At 37.7% G+C, this 20,312-nt stretch overlaps 1 protein-coding gene across 4 annotated transcripts in view; it reads left to right on the top strand.

Annotated features, from left to right (window-relative positions):
• BLTP3B (bridge-like lipid transfer protein family member 3B) overlaps positions 1-14,175 on the top strand; it is a 47,806-nt gene extending 33,631 nt beyond the window's left edge. For 3 of the 4 annotated variants that reach the window (XM_085047095.1, XM_085047104.1, XM_085047112.1), the window contains 7 exons: positions 128-303; positions 1,606-1,742; positions 2,428-2,578; positions 6,261-6,517; positions 8,684-8,792; positions 11,402-11,571; positions 12,136-14,175. In XM_085047095.1, coding sequence (XP_084903221.1) covers positions 128-303; positions 1,606-1,742; positions 2,428-2,578; positions 6,261-6,517; positions 8,684-8,792; positions 11,402-11,571; positions 12,136-12,261 — 1,126 coding nt within the window. In that variant the 3' untranslated portion in view covers positions 12,262-14,175. Of the gene's footprint in view, positions 1-127; positions 304-1,605; positions 1,743-2,427; positions 2,579-6,260; positions 6,518-8,683; positions 8,793-11,401; positions 11,572-11,902; positions 12,103-12,135 lie in introns of those variants that run through there. The other variant, XM_085047096.1, reaches the window with a different exon arrangement.
• Positions 14,176-20,312: the final 6,137 nt, after the last annotated feature.

Raw genomic sequence — 20,312 nt, 5'->3', positions numbered from 1 at the left:
AGGATTATTGAATAATCAGATATTTTATTTTATATCTTGCTTGGCTTAGAGGATTTTTTTAAAGTAACTTCTATTTATTTCCTTTAATTTGAAATAATAATTTCCTAATACCTTTGTATTTTAAAAGTGCTAAGCCTAAGGAACGCTGCTCGTCCAACCTCCCTGCATTCTCTGTTTCGTACAAAAATATGAAGAGAAGTCCATCACAAGTCTCTTTGGATACCATCTCTATTGATAGTATGATGCTAGAAGATCATTTGGTAGAGAGTGATGGAAGTGATAGTCAAAGCTTTCTTGAGAAAGGTAAGTAGGTTTAACAAAATATTTTTAAGCAATACATAAAAATGTTTGTTACTAAAATCATGCTCAAAAGGATTCTAGTCCAGCAAATCCTGGATACTTTACAAGACTATTTCTGTTACCTTCACCAGTAATACCAAGTATATTCACCATATATCATTTCAATGTGCTACTTAAGCAGCACTTTTTAATTTTAACACTGCTTAATTTTCCTCTTGTGAGGAAAGTAAGAGCATTGAAGTGCTGTGTTGCAAATCTGAATTAAACAGAACTTGTTCCTTGCTATGCTTAAAAGCAACTGTTTTGGCTGCAAGTACTTACAGGTTATACCCTGAATCAGGGTTACACTTGAAGTGGTAAAGAAGCTTTCATTTTAGAAGTGGATGAAAAAGAAACAAGTTTTTACTAGTGCTCACCATGCTGATGACCAGGCAGGTAGGTTTGCTAGTCTTCTTGCAGCTTATCTCTGGATAGAGACCAGTTCCTAGCTATTGACTGTCTAATAGCAGGTATTTGTCCAGCTTTTGCTCATGTGTGCATATACTGATGAAATACTTTTTTAGTATCAGGAAACAGAGTAAGAAGACCTTATTGGTACCTCATTTCTGATAATTCTACTTTGAATGAAGACTGACTATTTTTTGCTGTAGGATTTCTCTTCAGTCTAGAACAATAATGAGAAGACTGCTTCACTTGCAAGCCTGTTACATATTTGAATTGTAGGAGTATTCCTGAATGTGCTTATGTGGGAGTATGCCATAAAATACATTTTCAATTTTAAATAACCTTTATATGTCTTTCTAGCTTGTTAAACAATATTTTACTGCAGGTTAAGTATCTATGCTTTCCAGTTGTCAAGGAAACACTATCCTGATTACTCTAATGAAAATATATGTAGCTTATTTCTCTAAACATACAACCACAAACATCTGATCTAAAGGCACTGTGCAGTATTTTAGATACACAACTTGGAATTTTTTTTCCAACTGGATCAAATTTATATTATTTGATTTGCAGGACTGAAAAATGCCCTTCACAGTTTTTTTTTATCAATGCATGTGGAGTGCTGTTTTGGTTTTGTCACTGTATCATGCTTTACTTTTGATTAGCATCTAGAACTTTGAACTCTCTGTAAGAGGAATGGATTTGGCAGTTCAATCATAAATATTTGTTTAATTATTCCACTCATGTTAAAAAATGTTAATGTATGCATACAGTAACAGACACTGACTTTATTCTTAATGTAGGAGTGATTCAGATTATGCTGTACTAACTTTGCATTTTTTTCTGATGTATATATGGAAGGTATCACAGCCACAAACTATCAAAGCCCATCAGAAAATGCCCACGAAGGAGGCACAGTGATTGAAAACTGTGATGGGTCATCTCCAGATGCCATGAGTGCTGCTTCAGAAAATGCCCATGAGACTAGTGAAGAAATGGTAATATTACTGTATTCCATTAGAATTAAACCTAAAACAGAACTAAAATGGTTGCTTTTAGAAGTGATTTTTCAAGTCATTATAAAAATTGACCCAAAATAGTAGTAATGATGATGGGCACACATCTTCTGATACCTAAGCTGGCGTAAAATGGGCTTCTGCTTATTTTTTAAAAATGCTACAACCCAGTAAATAGAGAAAAAGGGCTGACTGCTATGCAGATAGCCAACATTTAGTAGCCTATCCTAGCTCTTTAACCTGGTCTGATTCAGCACTGTAAGTGCCTGGTTGTCCTTATGATATGCATAAAGTTGAATATAGTTGTAGATATGTTTTAAGTAATGTCAGATACCTGACATTTCAGGTATCACATGGGTCCTGCTCTTCATAGGTCATGAAATTCTGTCTCATTTCCCTGGCCTTTCTAGCCAGTTCTGAATTGGTGTCAGTGGGGCATAAATACAAGTGTCTGTCTTTGGACAGGCTGTTGAACAATCCATTATGAAACCAATGTGTACAAAAAGAAAAGAAGAAATGAGAAAACTTTGTGCTTCTCTGTGAACAAGGGTTTTGGATACAAAGGGGTTGTTTTTTCCTTTTGTGATAGAAAACATACCTTACAAGCAGTAATCACTGTAAATGAATTTTATGATCTTATATTGTTTTATCTGGGTTTTGTTGACAGATGTCTGTTGTGGTTTTTCAAGTATTTGGTGTCAATGGTGAAATTGACATCAGAGGAGAAGACACAGAAATATGCCTACAGGTCAACCAAGTGATACCAAACCAACTGGGAAATATTGGTGTTCGACAATACCTGTGCAGCAGAACTGTTGGTAAGAACTAACAATTCAGTGTGGTGAAATTGGAGCTAGAAACACTTGTTCTAAGTAAATAAAAACGCAAACACAGTTTTATGTTAGTGCAATAGTATCCCTTTTATGCTGGTTTGGAACTCTGATTTCTTTCTTCATTGCCATGCATTAAAAAGGAAGAATAAATAAATAGAACTGTGTTTGATCATGTGGGTAAAAGAGTGCATTGCATTGAATTCTGGTCATCAGTTTTCTTTTTTTAAAAATTAAGTAAACTGCATTATGTGCTGGGTTTGGGTGGGGTAGAGTTAATTGTCTTCAAAGTGACTAGTATGGGACTGTGTTTTGGATTTTGTTTTCCATATTTAACTGTCTTTATCTCAGCCCATGAGTTTTCTGGCTCTTACCCTTCCAGTTCTCTCCCCCATCCCACTGGCAGGGGAGTGAGCGAGAGGCTGCCTGGGGCTTGGCTGCTGGCAGGGTGAAACCATGACACATTACACTGTGTTATTGTTTTGTGAAGATGGACCTCCCTTATGACCCTAATAGTACTTTGCTTAATGTACCTTCCTTGAAGGAATGTTTCTTTTTTCCAAGATCAGTTTCTCTAGATTAAATGACACACATGGTTAAAAAATAGGTGGTTTAAGGAAACTTAAGAAAATTATTCTTTGCCAGAAAACCATGTTCTCATTGGGAGAGGTGTTTTCTTTGGCGTGACGTATTGGCATGTCAGTTCATGTCACAGTCTGCTTTGCTCCTCTCTGCCAGCCTTCTACATGGATTGCTGGATGTAAGGTCACTTGCACTGTAGGGGTTTTGTGGCACATCCCTGATGCAGCTGCTTCCTGCTTCTGGTTCATCTCCTTTCCCAGGAAATAGCTGTAGCAGCTGTTGGCTGCTATTTTTTATTCCAACCTTCTATCAGCATGGATTTTGTTCAGGAGGTCGTGCTTCAGCTTCAGAGGAGGTACAGCCTCTGATGCCCTGGCTAAGAACCCATTTATTGGTAAGCTGAGCCATTGCCAGCAGCTGCTGCCTGAGCAGCTGTTGCATGATGTTGTATTCCAGCATCTGAAGGCATGGAGGAGGTCCAGCAGGCAGGGCTCATGGCTGACCTTCGGTTCATACAGCAGGCAAATTGATTTCTGGTTATCTGCCATATCCTCTGTAAAAGCCAGAGGGAGTAAATAATATGAACATACCACCTTCCTGCTCTGGTGTGTATCTACAGCTAGAACCTGCTTGCTCTGGCTCAGCTGATAATGAGAGACTTGGGCACTGTCTGAATATTTTATGGACAAAAGGGTTATAACATGATTGGGATCTCCAAACACTTCCACTTCATATCTCTTTCTTTCTCTTTTTTGTGGGTACCTGAATGGTACCTGAGCCAACAAGACTTTTTTTGTGCCTTGCTGGTCACTCTCATTCTGTAATGTACATCTTCTCTCCACCTTAGGGCTGTGATTTCTGTACTGACATGAATCTTCTGCAGCAGCTGCTGCTGCTCCCCATCTCCCAGATGCATTTCTATTAGAAGACCGAAGGGAAAAAAAGTTTTGAAAAAGTTTGACAAGCAAAATGAAATAGACTATTTAAATGAGTTAATAGTAAAAAAATAAAGCTAAAAGAACAAGTGAGTGAATGTGTATGATAATATCCCAACAAAAGCAACTTCCCCCTTCAAGACCTTTAATAAAACTTTCTCAAGTGCTGCATTAACAATTGTAACCAGTAACCTGAGTAACCACGCAAAGCAGTGAATACTTAAGTTATAATTACAGTCTACAAAGTGTTCTGGATGAAAATAACCATTAAAAACTTACTATATGGTAATGCGGTAGATGTAGAAAGGGAAAAATGTGGCTAAAAGCTGGACTAAGTTGAGGGCAACAGGGCAGCTGTGCAATTCCTTGCAGGGCTGGATGCAGCACTGCAACTTTATCAGATCTTGTCTGGCAGCAAAAACAAAAGGAAGTGGGGATGGAGTGTACCAGTGGTATTGTGGGAGGGATGTGCTTTTACTGAGATCTTACCATGCTTGACGTGCTTGTGAGAAGGGAACAGCAGTTCACAGCAACTTCCAAATGGTTTAACGCAATTTTTACTCCACCTTCCCTTGATGCTACCCCTTTCAGGTATCTGCAAGATAACTGAAATTGACTCAAGGCTGAGACTGAATGTGTGGTCTTTTCCTCTGCTCTGTTTCTATACTTTAGATTCTTCCAGCAATGATGCAGTCATTCTTTTCTTGGGGGACCTACTGCTTCTTTATCTTTATGTGCAGGAAGTATATGAGCCCTTGAGGGAAACAAAGTTTCCTGAATTAGTTGCAGAGATTCATTGGACAGAGTGGTCATTGTTTTTCTATCTGGAGAGTTGCCTTCCTTCTTCAGGGCTGCCGATAGTTTATTCTCTTCTGTCTGGACTAGAGCCTAAAAAGCTACCTGATACTTGCAGTATGGCTTTGGTTGATTGGTTGGTTTTTGGGGTGGGTTTTTGGGGGCAGGGGAATATGAGATTTAGCACTCCTTAAACGTTGGAAAGATGGAAGGATGGAGTTATGGCTGTTGGTGCTGTGAAAACCTCTGTTCACAGAGGTAACAAAGGGAGAAATTCTGGTTCACAGCAGAGGCTGAAGATTCTCATGTTCATCCTCTCCTTGGTCTTTGTCAACCCAGATCGACATTGTGTCCATCTGCCCTGACTCCAGTGCCAGTAGATAAGTGCCTAAGTCCTGACCCTGCTGCTGGGCCAGGTCATCCATGGAAGAGGAACCCAATAAATCTACAGATAGGAAAGCAAATTAATTACTTGGTCAAGCTGCTGTAGCTCCAGGCAGTGTCTGCTGCATGATGAAGTGACATAACTCAGTTGATTTTTCTTGAGTTTCTTTCTTGAGGTATATTTCAAGTTTCAGTGCTTGTTTTTTCTATAGTTACTGTGATTATACTTCTTGTCATAGAGATAATTTCTGTAGGTCAGCCATCATAGTGATGAAATGACTAGAGAATCCCACGGGGTAACTATTTTGTGCAAGAAATGGATACTGATAGCCCTGCCTCCCCATCTGGTTACCTTAAATTTTTAGTTTAGTTTAGTTTATTATGGTTTTTAGAAATTTTTTAGTTGAATGTTGCAATTGTCTTTACTGATTAAAGATACTGAAATTAGCAAGAAAATGCCAGAGTTCTTTTAAGGTTCAAGGTTCAAGTCTGTTGCCACTCAAGTAATGGATGTGGTCATGTTCTCTATCTTCCTGCATTGCTGTCAGGAAATTCAGCCTTTCCAAGAAAATATCTTCTCTCCTGAGAGAATGAAGGGACATTAATGTTTTTCTGAATTAAAATTCAAGGAGCTACTTAAATTTAAAAAGTATGCCATATAATTGGTTTTCTATCGTCAAGGGACCAAGGAAAAACAAATTTTTTTTGTGGATGGTGATACTTCTGCATTGTCCATTCTCTTGTCACAGTGAGGTACTAATCCTTGTATGTACTTTCTATCTTTGTACTTTGAAGTTATATGCTTAGAAATTTGCTCTGAAGTTCTGTATTTGCAACACTGCCTTTTGTGGATAATAGCTCTATGGTACTTTCTGGAAAATCACGTGGACAATAGAGGCAGAAATAATTACATCATAATTGATTTTTTGTACACTGCAAAATTTTAATGCAAATTTGTTTTCTTTTTGCAACAGGTTCTGACTGTAAATCTGTGGCTGGACCTGTTAATTCATCACCTGAGATTAGTCTGAGATGGGAAAGCGGGCCTAGTGCTGTTGTACATTCCCTACTAGCTGTAAAAAATGGGTTTCTTCAGTGTCATGTGGAGAACTTCAGTGCTGAATTTCTAACATCTTCTCTCACAAACATTCAGCATTTTCTAGAAGATGAAACTGTCGCAGAAGTGATGCCTATGAAGATAAAAGTTTCTAATGCAAGGATTAATTTAAAAGTATGTTAACAATGAGATATTTGGCTGCTCTAAAAAAAAAAAGTGTTCTTGTTTCTTTGATGATAAATTACTAATCTGGATACAGTTAACTTCAAAGGAACTGCTTTCATACTCTGGAAGGTCTTTAGATAACACTAAAACAATTTAAAAGTCCATAGATTTGGTTAGCTCTGTGGTATGCCTGGAGGGGAATTATCTGCATGAGCAAGCTTTTTGTATGAATTGGTATTTTATACTTCTTCCTCCTCTCCCAAATCTCTCTTGTGGAGTGACAGTGTCTGGGAATTTCATATGTAAGGTTTATCACGGTTCTAGAGGCACAATGTGGGTGTTTCTGGTTGGGCTTTTTTGCTTAGCAAAGAATATGGTTTTCTAATTACAAACCACAGATTTTAAAGGTTTTTTCTCTCTCCTACTTGGAGGATAGTTCTCGCAATGAAAGTTCTGTACAAAAGAAGGAAAAAGGTTACAGAATTCCAGTACAAACCACTTGAACACTGTTTCTTACTACCCAAATTTAATGTTCTGCTCTACCTAGAAATAGATACTAAGCAATGCAGGCATTTTTCACCACCGTATCTTAAAATAGTAGCATTAAGAGGACACTCCTGCTCAAGTCTCCTAGGGGATTTTCTTTCAGACATTTAAAGAAGATGATGAGTTCTGTGCTGAGCAATCACTGAATATAAAGATAAGGACACTTTTTTGACACACATAGAACAACAGAAAAACAAATATAAAGATAACTATTATATAACTTTGAACAGTAATAATCACCCATATAAACTTTGAACCGGGTGAGGACTGGAAGAGCTGCTCCAGTTCTACATCTGGGGCTAAGGTTCTTGGTTCTGCCAAGATCATTATTGACTGGAAAGGCAATTGTCTTGTGTTCTACTCAAAATGCATCAGTAGTCCTTCCCTTAGTGATACAGCCTTTCTATCCCCTGAGGATCTTTGGGCACTCTTTCAGAGCTGTTTCCACACTACAGAATTGGCACAAGCATTTTCTGTAAGAGCTGTGGATCTGTTCCTCAGATTTGAGTGGATCACAAACGGGAATGCCCAAATGCAAATAGCAACGGCTTTACATACAGTCGTTTGCATTTAGAACCAGGATTGTGCTGGTTTATTGGCAGGAACGCAGACTTAAGCAAAATGTTCTTGAAGAAGCAGCTGCTTGAGATGGGGAATGTACATTATTAAACTGGCAACAAGATTCTGCTTGGCAGCAAAAGCACCGAAGTGCTCACTCAGCAGTGCACACAAGTCACGGTTAGGTTCCTCATGATGATTGACAAACTGCAAATTTGACATAGAGATGATTCATTTCCATAGAAGACTTGTTGGGTAATACAGAGTGAGAGGATATGGTTCAAATGTATGGTGCATTGCCTATTCAATGCAGTATGTTATTTTAGTTTTTCTGTGTGAGACTTGATGCAGTGTGTTTCATGGCAGGGGAGGAATTTAAGAAAGATTATTTTATTGTTTGCATTTTCAGCTGCAATCTCAATGCTTTTTCAAGAAACTTTGGAAGCTGCATCTCAACAGCTTTCTTGGTACACGTTTAATGCTGATATGTATAGTTCCTGATTATACTGGCTGCTTTATTCTGTTTGACAGGGATAATGAACTATAAAGACTTCCTGGGGAGACCCCAAAGAAGTAATTTGTGAAGTTTCTCTTCTGTTGAGTGCAGTAATATAACTAAACTGCAGCTGGTGTCATCCCAAACTAAATTCTAAAAAGACAAAATCTGCTCAGGAATGAGAGCTGTACCCATTCAATCTTTAAATACTTCAAGGGAAAATCAGATACTATATAGTACAGACTTCTTATCTGTGACTCAGAGAGCTCCTGAGCTAAAAAATGTCTTGGGTTGGGGTATAATCTTATTGAGATGTCTGGAAAAACACTTTGAAGTATTTTAGTTGGACTATATATTGAGTTCAGCAGACTTACTCCAGAGATAATTTTGAGCCTTTAATACGATCCCTGGGGGGGGAAAAACGGAGCCAAAGTTTAGTGGAGATCCCATTAGAAAATTCTGCTCTGAAACATTCCCTTTTAAGTTTCATTAAATCCACTTACGATTAAATGAATGTCCTAATTATCTATTTTGATTTTCTGGTAAACTCATTTTTGATTATATGTATTTTTTAGGATGACAGTCCACGTGAAAATCTCAAGGTATCTGAGCTGGTACCCATAAAACTGCATATTGATATACTCTGGATAGAAAGAAATGATGATGGCACTTTCCTCATTAGAGGTTTGTATGTTCCTGCACCTTGGTATCTCAATTCTGTAATCCTATTGTTTTTTCCTTTGTGCATACATGTGACTAATTATGAAAAGATAACTGATGATCATTTGTGTAAACTGTGTTGCCATGTGCCTTAATTCTAAGTGTAGTCACAAAGAGGAAGATTACATTTTTAATAGTGTATTGCATGTGATAACCCACAGTTGAATCAACCTGAGAGAAATAAAAATATGCCTATAATGTCATCAGGATATGCTTCATCAGTGCACATCACTTCATCATAAGCTTAGGGTTCCTTTGTTGCTACAAAACAAACAAAAAAATCCCTTTCTTTACAGATTACCGAGGTGGTTACCCTCTTTGTTTTGTGTTACAGGTAGTCGTAGAAACTACTGTAAAACAAAAAACTGTTTAAGGAGTACAAGTAGCAGTTTCCAATTCTGTGTATCCCAGTGCTGTCCTGGCAGCTCAGGGCTAGGCTTGCATTGAGACTTGCATTTAGAACAGTGATTTAACTTGGTACTTTTCTTGAAGCATGTGTGTGCTTACAGGTTTTTCTTTTTTTAGATGCGTGGGCAAATACTGAATACTTGTAATAAGGCAATACATACAGAGCTGAAATGTCACTGTTGTCTTTCACAGATATGTCAAAAAATCATAGTCTAGGTTGGAGGGAGCCTGTAGAGGTAATCTAGTCCTACTCCTAGCTCAGAGCAGGGGCAGATTAGATAAAGTCACTCAATGCCCTGTCCAGGCAAGTTTTGAGCATCAAAAAGACAATACCCCAACCTGCCATAAACAATCTGTCCCGGTGTTTGCCCACTCTTACGATTAATTTTTTTTTTATAATATTTAATTGGAATTCCCTTTTTTGCAGCTTGTGTCTATTGCCTCCTGTCCTGACATCTCAAGACAGAGGTGTTTGATCACTTGCCAAGCACCTCGGGCACATCTGGTCTGTCTTCTCTATACCCTTCCACTAGGCAGGCAGAGGTGGCATTAAGATCACCCCACAGCCTTCTCATCTTCAGATTTGATGAGTGCACCTCACTCAGCCCCTCCTTTGTACGTCATGTGCTCTTGGCCACAGTTTTCTTGGTGGTCCTCTGCTGTCAGTGTCTTTCTCACACCTTGGGAATCCAAAACTAGATCCAGTATTCTAGATATGGTCTCACTGGTGCTGAGCAGTGGGGAGTAACAACTTCCCTCACATTGCTAACTATACCCTTGCTACTACAGCCTCTATGTCCCTGGTTTTTGCTGTCAGAGCTCACTGCTGACTCATGGTAAATCTTGCTGACCAGGGTCTAGAGGTCATTTCCTGCAATGTTGCTTTCTCTGCAGTTGGTCCCCAACCTGTAGCAGAGCAAGAGATTATTGACTCTCAACTGTAGGACTTCACATTGGCTTCAGTTGAACTTCATGAGGCTCCAGTCAGTCCATCTCTTGAGCCCATCCAGGTTCCTCTGAAAAACAGCTGCTTTTTTTTTTTTCTGAACCCATCAGTGTGTCAGTCACCTGCCCTTCAATTTAGTGGAGTTCACAAAACTGCAGAGGGTGCACCCACCCTTTCATCCAGGTCCCAGATATGTTAATCCAGCAATATGCAGTGTATTTTGTGACTTTAGAGGCTGCAGGATGATCTTAATGCCCCTTTCATCCAACTGATGGGAAGGTATGGCAAAGATGGACCAGACTTTTCAGAGCTGTGCTGTGGCATGATTTGCTTGTATTTTAATTTCTGCATGTTATCTAATGCATTGTTTGAGCTAAAGATGTTAAATGCATTTTGGTCATCTTTTTATACTAAACATTGAAAGTTTAGTAATCTAGTCAGAAAATACATTGTTTCAGGGTTTTTTTCAGTACATATTTTTTCCCCTTTTTGCTGAAGTGCTTTGATCTCTATTCTTAGTCTTGGACTGCTCAGGTCTTCAAAGTGACTTCAAAGGCATAGGTCAAATGCCACTTCACTGCAGTAGCTTGTGTCTGCAGTGCTACATCTTTGGAGTCCCTGTGTGTGTGGTGAGAGGTGGAGGTAAAAAACAGAAGACCCTTGTTCAGATGGAAGTGCTTAAAAAGCAAAATGAGCACGGAGTATTTTTTAAAATACTTCAAACTGTGACCCTCACTTTTCCCCGTGGTGTACAACATTATATTTTAACAGATGTTACAGTGCACTTCAGTTAGAAAGAAAGTTTCTTTAATGCCAAGTAACTAAAGTTATTTTTTACTTTTAAAACTTGATCCTGCAGGTTTATCTCACTATGTCTTTAAATGTAAATCCAGTCTTCAGAGAGACCTGGAGACAGTATGTTAATAGCAATATTAACAGTTCCCAAATTTCTGATTATTCAGAGTGCATATTCTGTGGTAAGGATATGGGTCAGCATAAAAATGTATTTCTTTTCTTCAGGCTGGAAGCTACATATGATTTCTTTCTTCCTTTAAAAGGTTTTGAGTTTTAATTAAATTTTATTTTAAAATTTGATTCTGAGAGGCAAATATAAATGTACTTAATATTATATTTGTTTTAGGTGGGTTTAATTTTGTACTGGTAATAATAAACCTTAAAAAATTGTATAAACCCCCTGCACACTATTTCTATGATACAGACAATCCAAAAGTTAATGATGTGTCAAAGATGAAGAATTCAAGCAGTACACTGCAGCAAGCAGTGGGATGTGTTGAACATAAAACACAGGACCAAGCCACACAGACTACTTGTGAAACTCCCAGACCTTCTAAATCAAGCAGGGATTCAGCTGACTTCCTTAAAAATGAGGTATTAAGAATTGATTTTGACTTCACCTTTCCTCCTCAAAATTAAGTTACAATCATTAATAATCATAATTGTAAGGCTGTCTGGGAATGGGCCTGGGATATACTTCTATATAGAAATCTGTTTGAGATGGAAAATATGGATTGTGGATATTATAGTATGGTTCAGCTATTTAATACTGCATTCTAAATAGTGTAATAGTACACTGCACACTGATTCTTTTCCTTTCCATCAGAGGGGGTTTTAAGAAATTTTTTCCTGCCCATCTCCCTCATCACTGTACAACACAGCTGCCTAGAGCTCAGAACCTTGGGTCATTTCTATTCCACTTCAGAATGGAAATGGCACAGCTAAAACACTGACTATCCTGCCTTTTGAGCTAATTGCATCAACTCCCCCCATGTTCTACACTCACTGACTGAGAATCAGTTGCAATTGACTCAGCCTCACCAAACCTCTGCCCAGCAATGAATGGGAGCATTTGGTATTTTAAAAGTTACTGTAATGGAAAAAATTGTGAGTATGCAGGAATACTAATAGCTTTCTTTTCTAACCCGATCATTTCAGCTTATTGAAGAAAATGAATGTCTTAAACAGGAACTAGCCAAAGCCAAAATGGCTCTTGCTGAGGTCCAAATGGAAAAAGATGCTCTGCTTCATCACATGAAGAAGATGAATGTTGATCATCAGTAGGACAGTGTTCTGTTGGTGCAAGGCATCATCATTATGACTGCAGGTGGTTGGTGGCACCTAAAATACTGTCTGCAAATCACTTGGAAATGTGGGGGGTTTTGCTTACAAAGTTTTCACATTACAAAAAACAAAAGTTTGTGAACTAGGTACTATTCTGAAGTTATCATTAAACATTGTAACTTTTTTCAGCCCATTTTAAACTGAAATGACTTTGGAAAAATCAGTTTATACTGTACTTTATTAATTTACTGAGGAAAAAGATCATATCATCTACTTTTAATATTATCAAAGGAAATGTTATTTTTAAAATGTTTTCTGAAAAGTGGATGGTTCAGCCATGAAAGAAGGTGCCTGGGTGCATAACAGGATATATGTACCACGCCTCACTAACAAGCTGTACCTCTCTTTGTTAAGGTTATGTTGTTTGATTGTTACAGAAGATATCTATACAAGAAGTTACATTTGCACTATGATGATACAGGCTAGATCCTCTAGAATATTATAGCTACTGAAAATTTAAATACCAGCCCTAAACTGACCCTAAATTCAGTGTAATTTGCCCCGAGAGGATTTTGAGTATAATCCTCTGGTGCTATAGAGTTCCATATATCCTTTCCATATGCACTCCTAAACTACCACAGTAAATGCTGGAGAATTTAAGAGGGCATATTACTGGGCTTTCCTTCTCCCTGGAGGTCCACTGTATCTGTACAGCTGATGTAATTTAGACATTCACACTTTATTTTTCCTCTCTCTGTGAAGAGGATGTAGCCCTGCTATGGGATCTGGCCCTTTGTGACAGGTGAGCTTTGAGCCATTTTGCATGCATGTCTGATTTCTGCACAACTCATCAGACATGCCCAAGGATTTGGTTCAGTGTGTTTAAATATGTAATGTCAGTGCTTGTGAGGGGGAAAAAATCCTACTGGGATTCATTAGTTGTATATTGCTTTTTTTTTTTGATAAAAAAGCTGTAGAGAATCAATTACCCAATGAAATTGTGAGATTACATGAAATGTAATTATACAGTTTAAATTATGGGTGATTTGTACAAATTGAACAATAGTTTTCAGCTAAAAACTGGTACAGATGAATAAGTAAAAAAGCACAACACTGTAAAATAGAGAATATAAGAGTGTGCTTCTAAACAATTTAGGAAACTACGTACAAAACCATACATGCCTGTAAGAGATTGTCTTTGCTAGAAGTAAAACTGACTGAATAATTTAACTAGTGACCTTGAATCTGACAAATGAAAATCTTTTAATTGCTACCACAATTGTTTCTGCTCCATGGGATGTTGGAGGGAAATACTGTTTGCAGATAAGCAGAAAAATCTCAAAAATTATTTAGTATCCTGTGGTTTGACTTTGCATATTCAGGTTGTCAAACTAGTTTTAATTAAAATGGTTTTCATTAAAAATTTTGGAGGACACATAATTTGCACTGCTGAAAATAGTTATTGAAAGTGTGTAGATTTTAATCAAGAACTCTGTGGAAGAACTGGTTCAGGCACTATTTTGAAGCCTGCCTTATGAAACCCTAGTTGAAACTCTTCTTAATGCCCATGGAAATTTTTATTTTATTATTTTGGATTAGATGAAAAAATATACTTACCATGTTTCTATTACAGAAACAAAATGTTTGTATTTCAATAGTTATATAAGACAACACAGTATTAAATATCAGTGGTGCAATTTCACATAAATATAATGTCAGATTCAGGGGAGGAGTTCTCCATTGGTTCAATTCTGGTTGGTACTATTAAAGTAATTCTTACTTGGTTTATCTTTGCCAAGATCTAGTTAGAATTATTCTGAAGAAAGGAATGTATAGGATGCTTAGTAGCATGTTGCTAGAATATTACATTGAGAATTGTCTAATTTTTAAAAAGAAATAAATAGCAATATCAAATGCCTGTCTTTATTATTGCATAAGCTAAAACCTGCTTTTCTTGAGACAAACTGAATGCAAACCAACTTAAAATAACAGCCCTACTCCTTACAGTTGTTGAAATTCAGGGTATCACTTCCTAGCACTTCATTATAACTGAATAAGTTTCTAGTTCATGGCCATTTTACAGTAATGAGCATCTGTGGACAGTTCAGAGGAGATGGGTGTGCTTGGTTGTGAGCTTGACAGTACTGACTGATAGTACTGTGTCCTTCTGAAGTGTGTTTTGCTATTAAAGAAATGCAGAGGGAGAGATAGTTTATTAATGTTTTAAAGTGCAAAGTTAAACTAAGCTCTAATAGGTTATACTAAGTGTAGTTATGAAAAGCCTTGGAATTAAATAAAAAAAGGCTTAATTCATCCTCAGGGCTCTGCTAGTGTTCATAAACTCCTAGACAGGAAGTTTGGACTATCAGTAGAGCCTCTTGCTTTTATTCTGCATAGAACTAAAGGGAAGATAGTTTGGAGAGCTTGAGTGTATACAGCAAATTGACTCCAGAAGTCCAGCAGGAAGACTGTTACCATGTTTTATTTTACATTTTCTGTGAACGTTTAAAATGGTGTGCAGATTAACTTAACACTTCATCTTGTTTAGAAGTGCTGGTTCAATGTCTATTGAAGCTTTCACGTCAGCTCACCTTAAACAGGCTGTGCCCTTTGCCAGGCTTGGTCACTGAATCATTCTGGCATGTGCTGCCAAGTTCTCACAGCAACTCTAACTTTGTTGGTAAGCACCAGGTTTAATCAAAATTCTGCAGCCTTACAGTATTACTGATAAAAGGCCTGTTGGAGGGGGAGTTTTGTGGAGATCATACCTGTTGTCTGATGTCCCTGCTGAGGCCCCTTCTGCCTAAGTCCTTTATTTCCCAGTTCCATTAGCCATGTCTGTTTGTACACTGTCTTCCTTAGGAAATTACTTGGAAGCCTTAAACTGGGATCAAAAGTGATCTCTGCAGGACAACTGCTAGCTGCAGAAAACCTCCTATGTCTGCCATGATAACAGTTACCTTTATTCAAAACAACTTTATAATAAATGTGAGGAGAAAGTGATAATAAAGGACAAAGACTTGTACCAAGCATCTGCAATTCCAAGAGTACAAAATGTATGTAAGTAGTGCAGAAGCAAGCTCCCTGCAGTGACCAGATATGAGGTAAGTAATGATGGACAAAATGGTTTCCATATAAAAAAAATCTGCTTGCATTGCTCCAGTTTTTAAAACATTCATCACAAAATGCTTGAAGTAGATTTTCAACTCACTGTTGCCACCTGCACATTTTAGAGAGTACTTCAGATTCCAGTTCAGCTGTTGATATAAATGAATGGCTTTTTATCTGTTGCAGGAACAGAACATCACCTTGCTCATACGTTAAGTAGCAATGAAATTGTGGGCAACTTGCTGTGAAATCCACTAATTCACCCCTCCTAGCAGGGAAATGAATTTTTTAATAGCTCTGCAACACCACCTTATCTTCTTTTAATCCCAACCCATGCCACTTAACTTTTGCTGCCTAGCTTTTGAATAGCAGCCCCATTTCCTGTGCCTCAGCAAAGACTCCTGTCATTGTGAGCCCAGTGGCAGGCTTTGTGGTGCTGAATCACAGCCCTCGTGCTGAGTTCTCTGGCACTGCACCTCCTCATCTTGGGAACAACAGGAAACTGGAGAGCACAAACAGCACAAGGGTCCTGCTAATCGCCATTGAGGGATGCAAAACCTGATTAGCAATAGTGGTGTTTGCCGGAGGAACAAAGCTTTGTTTCTCAATAAAATGAAGAAAAACGGTAATGATTGTGGGTAAATAGAAGCTGTGTAGTTACAGTAGGTTACAGCTTTTGGTGTTTTTAGCATGCTTATATAAAAAAATTGTTCTGATTTTAAAGTTTATGAAAGATGGTTTTGAATACTTTAAAGAACTTTTTTTCAACTTGCAGCTTCTCAAGTATTATAGAATGTCTCACAAGTATGTGTCACACTACTTGCTAACTGAAACAAGTTGCAGGAATTAAATCTTCAAAAATCAACTAAACTTTTGATAGCCTATGTTTTCTCCAAAAATAAGGGTAACTTCTGCATTGTGAAGAGATTAATCTTTCCTATTGCCACCTACTTAAATGGGTAGATAATAACTTTTTTAAAAGGTCATTTTTTGGTTTTCTCTGCCATTGCCCAAGCTACTCCTAAGCAGTTTCATTACAGTATCTGTACTTTATTATTTCTTCACTATCTCCTGTTTTTCTCTCCATCACTCATTTTAGTATGAGTGGAAGTGGAATATATGTATTACCTAAAGCTTCCCACCATGTAATCTCAGTATTAAATCTTACCTTTCTTAAGAATCTCTGAGAGCATTGTTTTGGAAGTAAAAAAGAGATGTACTTATGCTGTATCTTCTGTGAGAGTAAGATGGCAGTGTGTGGAGCATAATGCATGAAGTGGTTAATGCAGTTTTCCTAGGACAGAGTGTGTAAGAAACCACCATGATTTAATTTGAGTTAGATAATTGGTAAGTATTTTAAACGTTTGACAGAGACATGGACAGATGAGCACTTCAGAAGTGGTAGCCTGAGCCAGTAAGTGCCAAATAAAGAGGCAGCCTCTAAGTAACTTATCTGTGGAACAAATCTGCAAACCTCAGTAGCCCACTGCCACGGAAGGTGCAACTGTCAGAAATAACTTCTGTCAGTGTAATTACATTGTTCTGGTAACCGTGGCGGTTGTGAGCAGTGGGAAATACTTGTGCAATGAGAATTACCTTCTGGCAGTCCATGGTGGTGAATGTGTTCCCGGTAAGAAAAGCCGTGCTTAGCTGCGAGTTTTTCAGTGAAGGTGGTGGTGAACCCGCAGCTCACCCCTCACCACCAGGGGCGGTGCGGGAGCCTCACCCTACGACCTGGAGCTTTCATAAACTCCTGGGGATCAATTTCATAACATGGCTTTAAATCAGGAGGGGTTTTTTTTTCAAATTTAGGTAGCTGGGCTTTGTTTCTGCTGCCTTCTTTATGGCATATGTTTTCCTCTTTAAGTAAATCACATGAACTGCCTGAACGGTGTCAGAAGAAAGATTTTTCTTTCCCCTTTTAGCTTTAAATAAATTCTAAAAGCTTATTTTTCTACGCATTGTCCCTTTTCCGGTAAAATATTTACCAGATTTGTTGTGCTTCATCCTTATCTGTTAAAAGTGTAGGATAAATTTTTCTGATTTTCCTGTCATTGTATAGATGAAAAACTCCACCTTAGTACCAACAATTTATTTGTTCAATTTCCTTGCTAACTAGAAAAACCACTCGTTTTTAATAAAAGGAGCACATAGGGGGGTTTCATATGTTTCTTTGGGAATAACCAAATGTAATCCTTTACAAATGCTTACCTTACTCACCTTCACCAGATGGTAATCTAACATGACAGTTTATATTAACACTATTGTGTGTGGTAAGTGATTTAGAGTTATTTCTTTTTATATCCTGTTTGGCTATTCAAAAATTTACAGGCTGAATGACTAAGCAGAGAGAAAAGCAATTTGTATAAAATTTACTGTAGGAATGGGGTTGCTTTATTTTTGTCAAATAGAGAAAATAACATAGAAAGCAGCTGTCTCTTCATTCCTCTGGAATCTTAATGTAGTTTTTCTCCTTCCACTTATTTTTTAATTCTGTTTCTAACAGAACAGGCTGTAACTCAGGGTAGCTACAACTGAGAGATTTTTAAGGTGTCATTCTGCAGTGCCATGTACTAGAACATGTTGCAGAACATGACAATATGCTGGACACCAGCAAAATCACAGTTTGATGTAGAAATGAGGCTTCTCTGCTCAAACTTAGCAGGAAGATAGCAGGAAGACTCGTGAAAAATCACTTCCTTCTAAAACATGAGATTCACTATTTCTGCAGTATTCACAAAAAAAACCCTATAGACTTTTTGAGTATATGTGTGTGTATATATATATGAAAGTATTTCTACAACAGCTTTTTTAAAGAATTATAAAAAACATGTCACCTCCAGCATTTAATTTCCTATCCAGAAGTAATGTAAGAAATATGGTAAGTTGCAAAAGTCATAGAGAAATCCTTTACAGCAGTGTCAGATCTATTTGCTTTTACTGGATCCTAAATCCTTCCAAATCACTAACAGCTGGCTATGGAACTCATGGACAACTACAAGTTAAGTTTTCAACTCATATTCATCTGAAGATATATCTGAGAGGGGTCATGACCTGAATGCTGTTCTTAAAACTTCCTTTGCAATTATCAGAAGCATTTTCAGCTTACGCAACAGGAACACATTCCTTCAAAGTCATAATGTTAAGAAGATTTAAAAGACTCCTTGAAATGGGACTTGACAAAATATTTCAGCAGGCAAAGGCAACTTAGAGTTAAGCTCTTTTGCCTTTTCATTATGCAAAACATACCCCTTATTTAGCTACTGTAAGTCAAGGAGGAAAAAGGGAAGTGTTTGAAATAAGCATAGGGGAAACAATACACTAGCACAAATTCTGAGCACCTTATTAATGAGAATGTGTTCCTATGTGGCGGAATAGCTGTCATCCTTAATGTCAATGTGGCTGCCTTTAAATCCACAGCTGCTGCAATCAAAAGGAATATTTTTACTTAGCAGCAATTAGTAATGTATGGGCAGTAACAGACATTTTTTCTTTCCCATCTAGTGATAAAACTCATGTATGGAGCAACATCATACTTCATGTGTTAGCTGGCTATTCACTGACAAACACTGTCATAATCTCCCACTTTGCTGATGTCCTTTCACTTTAAGGACCCTTGGAAACTTCTTGTGCCAATCAGAGAACCTACCTAAAGTGGGATTTACCAATAACAGGAAACTTAGTTATCAGATACTCAGTACCCAGTCTCACCCATTTTGCCATTCCTGATATCCACTGGAAATGGACCTGCCAGAAGAATCTGAGACTGAAACACTGGAGGTGAAGTTACTGTGAGAATTTAACTGAAGCTGAGCATAACTAAAAAAGGATGAGGCAGAGCTGTAGCACAAACACGTCCTTGGCATCATTAACATTTTCACTACAACCATCCTAACAGGGTAATCTTCCCTCTGAGAAAGACAGTGTTGTACTATGGAAGGAAGTAGAAAAGGGAGACTGAGAATCTCTATGAAAGGAAATTTAAAAATTGCAGCAAATGCACCATAAACAGACAAGCTGAATACTAACTAAATCAGGTGCTATGAATGTTTAGTTACTGTATACACAGTGTGCATTAGGTACATTACAAAATGCATCAAGATATTCAAAATAACTAGAAAATATGATTTGATGCAAAAACAATCCTACCTGAAGAAAAAGAAATTGACTTGGCTACCACAGCAAATCTGAACTGCTGTTTCCTTGCTCAAATGGTGGTGGTGGTGAAATGTTTCAGTCTCTCTTCACAGGAAGTTAGTGATAGAACAAGAGGAAATGGCCTCAAGTTGCACTAGGTGAGCTTGAGATTAGATATTAGGAACAATTTCTGGACCAAAAGGGTTGTCAAACACTGGTACAGTTTGTCCAAGTGGTGTAGTCACTGTCCCTGAAGGTATTTAAAAGACTTGTAGATGTGACATGGACGCAGTCCAGTGGTGGACTTGGCAGTGATGGGGTAATGGTTGGGCTGGAGGACTTTAAAGGTCTTTTCCAACCTGAATGTTTCTATGAAAAGGGATTAGGCTAATGCAGGGTAGTGTCCTCACTGGGATATTGCTGAGAAAAGCATTAATTTGATGAAATGCTAACATCAAAATAAAACTGGGTAGTTCCGTATTTTGATGTTTCATATTTAAAAATATTGCATTGTATATTTGGTATAAAATAATAGTAACAAAATAGTAGTGTCATAGAAGCTCACTAATTTGCCAGTACAAAAATCTATTTTCAAAAAACTACAGTGTGTGGCAGGTCCAGAGGGGTGAAAAGAGGAAACAAATATAAGAAAACGGCAGTTATCAGATTCATGTGGCTTCCGAATTTTCCTACTTGAATTATTCATCCTACTTTAGTTATTCACCCTGCTTTATTGGAGGTGGATCTTTTTAGCTCCAATTTGTGGTACACTTAATTATTTGATTAAAGATTACTTTGCATTAATT

This window comes from Lichenostomus cassidix, chromosome 1Aa, assembly GCF_008360975.1.
Source record: "Lichenostomus cassidix isolate B80296 chromosome 1Aa, HeHo_3.0, whole genome shotgun sequence".
Taxonomy (NCBI): Eukaryota; Metazoa; Chordata; class Aves; order Passeriformes; family Meliphagidae; genus Lichenostomus; species Lichenostomus cassidix.
Note: the sequence above shows the minus strand (reverse complement) of the source record. Positions and strands in the feature narration are given on the sequence as shown.